The 9,556-nt window shown below is 36.6% G+C and overlaps 1 protein-coding gene across 1 annotated transcript; it reads right to left on the reverse strand.

Annotated features, from left to right (window-relative positions):
* Window positions 1–776: 776 nt before the first annotated feature.
* Window positions 777–5,647, reverse strand: LOC143583408 (aluminum-activated malate transporter 12-like). Its single transcript, XM_077065720.1, has 6 exons — window positions 4,979–5,647; window positions 4,712–4,852; window positions 4,168–4,440; window positions 3,902–4,023; window positions 3,676–3,819; window positions 777–1,393 (listed from the first exon to the last, which is right to left on the reverse strand). The coding sequence occupies exons 1-6, from the start codon at window positions 5,289–5,291 to the stop codon at window positions 800–802; spliced, it is 1,587 nt and encodes a 528-aa protein (XP_076921835.1). The 5' UTR covers window positions 5,292–5,647; the 3' UTR covers window positions 777–799.
* Between the last annotated feature and the right edge of the window lie 3,909 nt (window positions 5,648–9,556).

The raw sequence follows: 9,556 nt of genomic DNA on the forward strand, positions 1-9,556 counted from the left end.
CTACCGTTCTCCGCCGTCCGCCGCCGCCGCCTGTTGCACAGCCGCCGTCGCCGCCGTTCGCCTGCTGGAACAGTTGGATCTTGGATTGTGTCATCCTAGCATCTCTCGTCAACCCTCGGTGTCTTCCCGGTTTGTGTATAACCGAGGTATATCGACATCTTTACTATGGAAGAAGAAATGATATTACAAGGAAATAACGACAAAAAAATTATGTATCCTTGAATAAGAGTATCCACAACATGGTGGGTTGCCCGAGGTCCAGATACAAGTGGAAAGGGGCAGGCTGGGATCAAGCGTACGTCACCATTGTAGCGCCCAAGTTCGGTGAACAAGTACGGCTCTGAAGATATGAGACAGACGTGTAGATGTGTGTCCCTCAACAATATTATACATTCTTGATTTGTTGGAGACTAACCGCTAGAAGAAGAAAACGATGACTTGCCATTTTCAGGAAACTTCATCGTCTCCACCACGTTTTTGATAGATCGATTTCTGTTCGCTTGCGAGATTTGCATCAATCACTTTCGAATCTCCGGTGAGAGGTTGATGGGTTGTGTTTAAATAAGAGGGGTTGTTTTTTTGTTGATGTTTCATATCTAAAATGAAGAGTGGTGCACTGTGTCGGTTGTGGTGACGAGTAGTAGGTATAGTTGTGGTGATGAGTAGTAGGTATAGTTGGTGATTATATATAAAAATTAATATATTATAAAAGGATTATTATTTGATTAAATATAAAATAGTAGGTGATGTTGTGTCGAATAGTTTACAACATCGTAATAATAAAAAGTCAACTTGAAACCTAGTCAACACCATTACTAGGTAAGTTGACCTCCATTTTAGATTTCTCTTCAACATTGAGTACCACATCATCACCAACTTCAAACTCCTTAAAGCAAGCAACCCTACCAAGTTCTTCAACTTCTTCGATCACAAGATCAAGTTTCGCCACTGCCTCTACCAACAACGCCGCAAACGCCGCAAATGGCAACGCCTCCGAGAATTCCAAACTCGTGATTGCAATCTTGCTTAATGTGGGCCTTAACGACTTCCTCTCTGCCTCTATCGTTTGCTTGGAAACCCTTTTTGATTTCCACTCGGATAATGCTGATGCTTCTGTTTTTACACTCGATAATTGTTTCTCAGGATTTGATCGGGCAATAAGAGTGAGCATGTTGGCTAGGTTAGCACCATTTGAGCTGAGAAAGAGACGTGGTTGGGATTTTAGGGCGGTGTCGAGGTCTTGTAGCGCTTGGTGGAGGTGATCTGAAAGTATTTCCGGTGAACATTGGCGATGGTTTCGTATACTGTTACCAAGTTCCATTAAGGCTTTTGATACTTCAGTTGCCAGGCGAGTACATGGATCTTTGAATAGCAGCCGAACTGATTTTGGAGTCTGCAACATAAAATGGTGAAACAAGTATTTTTACCTGGATAATTCGTTTATGTCCAGTTTAACTATGCATGGGTTACCATATAAATTCTTTTACGTATTTAGTTACTGAAAAGTTATATGGCGACTTTTTTGTGGAGTGAAACTACAAAGTTTAAGGATATTGGATATTAGAATTGAAACGTTCTAAATTCCTATAAAAATTTGTGACGCAATAAATTTGGTAGCAAGTTCCTACATATTTTTGATGCATTTTTCACAAATTGAAAACCCCGAATTTAAGATAATCTTACTAAAAATAGCAAAAAAGAAATAAAACCCTAGTTATTTCCAACTTCGCAAGTGTGTGAAATGTTTCTTTAAAATATCTTAACATTATTAATTTAAGGGAAAATTTTCAAAATGTCTATTTTACTTTGTTTAAATCACATTTTATTCATTTGACTTGACAACTCCCAATAACACCAGCAAAAAACAGTCTACCGGCCCGGATTCTAATCATCCCAGACTTGATTTTAATCCACCCAATTGCCAAAGAATCTGGTTAGACTTGAATTTTCAAAATTTTGTTTTATATAATATATTAATATAGTTAATTTTACTTTTACATGTTTTTCTTTTATAACTTTTAAAACATATAATTATATAAAGTTTCAAAAAAAACCGTTTCAGTAAGTTTATTTATATCTATGTGCTAACATAAATTTTGCTCAAAATCAAGCCTCATTAATATGCATTTTGTCCAGCTCAGTTTCAAGTATAATTTATGTCACAACGAAGATAAAAAAAACCATGTCCAGAAGATATCTTCGAAATTTGTTAATATATATTGTATAGAAAAACTAAACAGAAGTAAAACTAATTATATTAATATAATATTCAAAATCAAATTTTTAAAAAAATCTAGTCTGTTTGACCGGAATTATAAAAAATAATCAAGTATATCCGAATGGAGTTTTGTACATTTGGTATTTTCTGGTTGGAATAATTTTGGGAATTTTCAATAACTTAATTGACTAATTTGATGGGTATAAAATACTTACAGTAAGCTTGCGAAGCCTTTACAAAGATAATCAAATAAATACATTAAACTTGATTGGTGCATCCTTGAAGAGGTAGGTCTCAGCAGAGCCCAGTTGGACCCGCAAGACTCACCTTGAAGAGGGACGTCTGCGCAGTTGGACCCGCAAGACTCACCTTAAAGAGGGACGTCTGCGCAAAGACCAACTGGATCCGCAGGACCCACCATGCTTAGAGAGATGACGTCCTTACGCGCAGTACGCAAGCTGTTCCCGCAGGAAAAGCCTCCCAATGATGACGTACCCCGCCTGTTCCCGTAGCTGCGGATACTAGCCATCAGGGAAGGCTACCCGCACTAACAGCAAGGCTACACGCACAAGGCACTAACTCTCAAATAATTCAGTAATGTCACCTGAAGAAGGAATGAGCAAGCCGGGAATACTCCCGCCCAAAGCCGGGAATACTCCCGCCCAAATGAGCCAGTCCGTACGCTACTGGAGGATCTTTTGTACTATACCTGCCAAGGTATGGACAAAAGATCTGACCAAAGCAGCGACAGCTCACTGACAACAGTACGACGAGAAGCACGCTCTAGTACTTAATGTCACTATCAGCCGCTGCCTACTCACCAACCCCTGTCGTGGCACGCACATAGCCTGCAGTTGGTGGAAAAGGAATAGTACACAGCCGGCCATGTCACTATCAGCCGCTGCCTACCCACCAACCACCAGCATGGCACGTGCGTAGCCCACAGTTGGTAGAAAAGGAATATTATACAGCTGGCTGTACCTGCTTGGACACCTACCTTTGGCTATAAATACTCCAACACCTTGGAACGGTATCATTATCTTGTATCTTATCTGCTCTAGCTATTTCTCTTAATATACACTTATATTCAGAGCAATCTAGTCTGATTCTCACGCCGGAGGGTGGTCACAAGGAGGTACCCCCCTTCTCACTGACGAGCTCACGGTGTCTGTTTTGCAGGTCATCAGAAGAATAACTATCTTGCCGGACCTAACCCTCGTGGGAAACATCTATTTAACCCCCAGATTATCCGTAATCTGCCCGGGGTCACTTAGTGTTTCTTCAGTCCTAAATGTGCCGTGTGCATTTTTGATTTTCACGGTTAGTCGATGATTCTAGGTTTCAATAACTTTCGTTTGTCAATTCTTGACAAGGACACTTTTTACTTTTCATCAAAGACAGCCAAAGTCGTCACGGTTGTACAATAAAGTTGAAAGCCATACAAACACTTACAATACCTGAATTTCAGTTTCTAAACAACCATGAAGCGCGACAACCGTGTATCCAAAATGGCGTAGAACAGCTCCTAATTTAACGTATTGTTGCCACGGGAATGGATTACAGCGCCACGAGTGTCGTGGCTCCCAACTTGCATGCAACGCCTACAAATGAAATCTTCTAAATTACAGGACCACGCGTCCACGCATGTGTTACAAAACAAATACATTAGAGAAAAGATCGTACTAGGGTTTCGTCTGTTGATTTAGAATCCAAAACAGCCTTGTAATTCATATAAATCGGATCTTCCATGGATTTATCTTTGGTGACATCTGGTTTCCTGTCGCTAAAGTATTCATCCACACATGCTGCAAGTAAATATTTCTTAGTGACCAACTTTTGTAACTTAAATTGTAGAAAATATTAGTATATGCGTATGCATAGTTGGTAGCTTATTATAATTAATAATATCATTTATTCGTTGTTGAAAGGTAGAAAAGATATTAAGATACCTTCAATGGATTTGGCCAAACCTTCGATTTTGGTTACCGAAAAAGTATGAAGATCTTCTCCGGACCAAATGGGGAATACGAAGAGGCTCATGAGGATGCAGACGCCAGAACCAATAGCCATGGTGTAGAGACGCTCGCGAGCTATCTTTAGCACATCTTCGACTCGATAACTTGATATAGTAATCAGATTGAATGTCAAGAGGAATATAACAACACCATAATCATAGTTTTTCTTTACCTTTGGGAAAAACCTCAAGTACGTACTCATGGCACCTGCAAATTTAAAATTTTTTTAATGATTTATTTTTAAAAGACGTACAACTTAAGGGGTAATTTTCTTAACAGTTGTCCACGTACACTATATATATTGCATTATTGTGGCAAAGTAACATATATAGAGATCATCAACACACGTACACTAGCGTTACATCTTTTAATAATAAAAGTAAACCATTCGTGAAAACAAAATGTTTCACAAAATTTTGAATTTTTATAGTATTATTAAAACGAAGAAGACGATCATTTTCTTTAGATCTTCGCTTACCGATGAAGAAGACCGAAGTCCCTATGAAAATGGCATAAAAGACCTTCCCACTTTTTCTAGCAATAAACTCGAATAAGAACGCTAATGATCCTGCCAACAATGTCCCCAGACCTCGGTTCAACCCTTTACATAAGGTAGCCCCTATTATGAACATATGATAATCATGAGTTAAGCTTGAACTGAAAATGTTATAGTCATATATTAAATAAGTAACAAGGATAGAACACTATATAACACTAAATTAAAATAAATTCAAGTGAATTTTACCGGCAGTGAACTCGAGCACGACAACAACTGTCATGACAGCCCATATGGCGTTCCCTCCTATCTCTTTGAACAATGGTTCTAAAAGGTACAACAAAGACACCAACGTTAGTGATAACCCGACTTTGATTGAATGAACTGCCTTTCGGGGATCATCTCGACCCACTTTCCAGATTTCCTGACGTAACGAAATAAGAAATCTCTTAGTGTTCTCCATGTAAACACGAGCTTGCTTCTTCCAAACCTCCACCACTGGGTATTTGTCTGTAACAACAGCAGACGCAGCAGCAGAAGCAACAACACTGATCGAACACATGTTCTAAAACCTTTAAAAAGGATATAGTTCCAATATGATCGAATTTTGTAAAAATAGACGAAGAAGGTTAGAATTGATGGGTTCAATTATTAATGAGATCCAAAAATGGTGACTTTGTTCACCCAAAAAGTATTGTATCTAGGTGTATCTATTGGCACCCTTGGCAATATGCGGCTTGGTTTGATTTATAGGTGCAGGTTGGTGTTATATAACTTTTACATACACGAGATTTTCGGGTGACATATTATGGAGTTGACAATTTGAACACTTTTACAGCTAAGTACATATTAAATTGCTCAAAATAAAAATTCATTTAAATGAATACAAATCAAACCTGTCCAGATTAATTTGTATACTAAAAGCCAATTTTTTAAAAACCGGTATTTTACTTGTACCGGATTAAGCTAAAAACTGGTACAACCGGTTGAACCGGGTTATACCAGAAGGTTCAACCGGTTGAATAGTTTACCTTATAATTTTATATAATTTTCATCCAAAAATAACCTAAAATTAAATGATTCCATAACAAAAAATAATCAAAAAGTTAATCCATATTAAAAAAATAATGCAAAAGCACTTAGTTTATTAAAAAATAGTCCTAAAGTGTACACGTTTGAATGTTTATTGTTGGGTTAAAAGTTATTTCGAAAAAATACGGGCCGCGAAAATAAAAATTTCTCGGACACAAAACCGGTTTTCCGGTAAAAACTGGTATTTTAGACAAAAACCGGCGGTACGATGTTCTAGCAAACCGGTCAAAAATACCGGACTCAAAATACCGGCCTGCAGTGCGAAATCCGGTTTAACCGGTTCAACTGGCCGGTTTGAACCGGTTTTTAAAACACTGCTAATAGCGCTACAGAATTGCCCTTCATGGGTGATTTTGGCCAGAATGTGCGGGCCTAGCACCGCAACTTATAGCATCGAGTCTTTTGATATTCATGGCCGCACCTTCCTAGAAGGTGTTGGAAAATATGGACCGGTTCGATTAGCTTAAAGTGGCTGGTTGAGCTATGACCCATAAAAGTTACACTTTAGGTAACAAGCATAAAATCTGCTTAAATTAGTTAATATGTATTGACGAATTATTAACGGGCGTATTATTTATATTGGATATAAATATAATATTGATAATATTTCTTTACTAGATAAATAAACTAGAAACGGGCTTTTAAACTCGTGATGGGCTTTAAAAATTTTTGGGGCCGGAAGTATGTTGTTAAGGATAATAGTATTATGTTATGATTATTAATATAATAATTATAACTTCTTTTAAACCCATATATAACCCAGCTGCAAGTCAAATCTTGGATTCAACTCCATAACTTTTGGAGCTCATCTCACGCAATTGTGCCGGTCACCACCGCTTCAAGTCACCGGCCACCATCGAACGACGCCGCGTAGCACGCGCTATCCTCCGTTGCTGCCGCTGACCAGTCGTCGTTGCTCACGCGCCACTGTCACTTGTTTCGACACCTAGTGTCACTTGTTAACTCCCTAGTGTCGCTTATTCATTAACCGAGGTATATTTATCTTATCGGTAGTTAATAATAAATTTTTTGTTATTACCATGCTCGTATGGTTTTGTAACCAGATCCTATTGGGTTCGTTAAAGTGATGATTACTCGTTTTTATTCCGTTGCGCATATATTAATTAACTGGATTAATTGCCATTTGTCATATTTATTGAACTTGATTTTAATAAATAATTTTTGACTGATCACCACTTGAACCCAACAGTGGTATCAGAGCCTTGTTACAACATACGAGTCGGTACCAGTCTTTTAACCGAAATTAGAACATAAACTTTAATTAATTATAAAAATTCTGATCTAATTAAATATTAGGGAAACTTAAATTTTGGTCATATTTTTATTTGTTTTACATAACCAAAAGATTGCCCGGTTTATTTTGTGATTGTTAAAAAATAAGTAAATATGGTTCGACCTTGTTTTGTAGTTGTTTGTTTTTATTTGGTTTTTGGTTTTATGGTTTTGGCCACATTGATGGTTCAAAGTTGTAATAGTTAGGGTGTTTTCCTTTATTGTATATCTTTATGTAAATATTGTAATAAACGAAGACCCGAAGATAAAACCAAGGAACCTAAACAGGAGTCATGAAGTCATTCGTGCGGTTGTTTGTGTGTTGTGACCCAGTGGCCCGATCGGCCTTTCTATTAGGCTCTAGCAAGACCGAACAAATTCTTAGCCATATTGATTTACATATTATCTTGCTATATTGTGGTTGCTTGTATCTTATAATTGTTATGACATAACCAACCAAATACCAACATAATTTAAAAAGGAGTTTTTATAATATTAAAACAAGTTCTAAAAGGGTTTTATAACTTGTCAAATTTTGTCATTAAAAAAATAATAACTAATTAAGTTTTGTAAATTAAACTAATATTAATTTTTCAAAACTATTAACATAAAATTGGTTAAATGAATTGCGACACACTTAGTTTTAATAGATTATTTAAAACTAAGAATCTTGAGATATGAAATGGTTCATCAACTTGTCTCGATTAAATACAGTAAAACTAGATTTACTCTACTATGTAATATTAAAATTAAATCCCAATTTTAAATCAATAGTCAATGCCATCCTACTATAAGCTACACCTGGGGCATATTGCCAAAGTTCACGTGTTTGGAGCCACAACACCACAATTGATTTATAGCCTATCCTTCCAATGTGCAAGGGTTTTGTTGAGACACCCAACCCTTCCACATATGCATGTGCTAAGGCGACTATTATTTTACTCTCTTGTTACGTTCCACAACTGTTTAGAGACTAAGGAGGCACAAATGAGGCTAAATGTATCTAATTATACAAGTGTTGTCTTAAACGGCCTCGTACCTGAGAGTTGTGTTTTTTTACAATTGGCAATGGTTGTCAGTCTGCATAGCACTTACTAACGTTGCGTTCCACAGCTGCCATTACTAATTGATATAATGAGTTTCTCAAATTCCTATTATATTCATGTAATTAGGTTATTAATAAAAAGAAATTAAATAATCAAAAATACAAATAAATTTATCTTTGCTTATTCAACAAATGTCTTTAGAAAACAACTCCTCCTTTGCTCTCAAGTCAATCCTTGAGAACGAAAAGTCGAATGCCACCGCTATTTGAGACTTGTTTTCAAAATGGCAAAGCAGCTCTACATTCTCAATGGACCAATTCCTACCAAGCCTTCAAAATGGTACAACTACTGCCAGGAAATCTCTTGAAAAGTATAATGAGGATGCTGATGACGCATGCTGTATTATGCTTGCCACAATGTCTTCTGAGCTGGCTAAGAATTTGGAAGATGTTGGTGCCTATGAGACGCTTGAGCAAATCAAGGCCCTGTTCAAGAAACAAGCCCGACAAGAACGCTATGACATCCTGAACAACTTATAAGTTGTAGATTGGAACAAGGATCCTCTGTTAGTGCGCACGTCGTTTAAATGAAAGGGTACATTGACCAGTTGAAAAAAATTGATTGCCCCTGTCAGATGAAATGATAGCGTATTTCATCTTGAACTCTCTTCCTAACTCCCACAACCAGTTCGTAATGAATTTCAATAAGAATTCTTGGGGTGAAGACAGTGGAGCTTCATGGAATGCTCAAAACAGGTGAGATGAATTTCGAAACAAAACTAATCAAGTTCAGATGGTTAAATCTACTAGTGTCAAAAAGCCCAACCCCAAGAACCGAGTTCTAACAGCAAGGGCAAGAAAAATTTACTGTTGTTGCAAAGACTGCCACAACCACTAACAAGAATGCTGCAAAATTACCACTACCCGCCTCCAGAAGTGTGCCAATGCTATAAATGCAACAAGATGGGGCACTAGATACATAACTTCCCCGAGCATCTATGTAACATTTGTTAATTTTAAAACCTGAAAACTTGACCCATTTTAATTTTTTGGTTTTGTTTATAAATACATACACACACACACACACACACACACACACACACATATATATATATATATATATATATATATATATATATATATATCTCCAGTTTCGTTAATGTATTTTATGTATTTCATGTGACATTCGTCAATTTCTATTATTTGTATTGTAATCGCTAAACTGACCTGTTTTATTATTCGATATGATTCGGTTAATTATACATATACCCATATTTTACATATTTTGTGTGTAATAGTTTTTCTTTCCTAAAGTTATTTAATGACATTAATCATTACTAATATATATATATATATATATATATAAATTATAACACTAATTATTTTTCTTTATTCAA

Source organism: Bidens hawaiensis, unplaced genomic scaffold, assembly GCF_021521415.1.
Source record: "Bidens hawaiensis isolate Kalapana, Puna unplaced genomic scaffold, B.hawaiensis_p1.1 tig00032386_1, whole genome shotgun sequence".
Classification (NCBI taxonomy): domain Eukaryota; kingdom Viridiplantae; phylum Streptophyta; class Magnoliopsida; order Asterales; family Asteraceae; genus Bidens; species Bidens hawaiensis.

What these genes read in the sequence shown, in the direction of transcription:
- LOC143583408 (XM_077065720.1), bottom strand. Translation starts at nt 5,291, where the DNA reads ATGTGTTCGATCAGTGTTGTTGCTTCTGCTGCTGCGTCTGCTGTTGTT. An exon ending in CGTGCTCGAGTTCACTGCCG is followed by an intron (nt 4,853 to 4,978) that starts GTAAAATTCACT and finishes TGTTCATAATAG; the next exon opens with GGGCTACCTTATGTAAAGGG. An exon ending in GTTTAGAAACTGAAATTCAG is followed by an intron (nt 1,394 to 3,675) that starts GTATTGTAAGTG and finishes TTTATGTTGCAG; the next exon opens with ACTCCAAAATCAGTTCGGCT.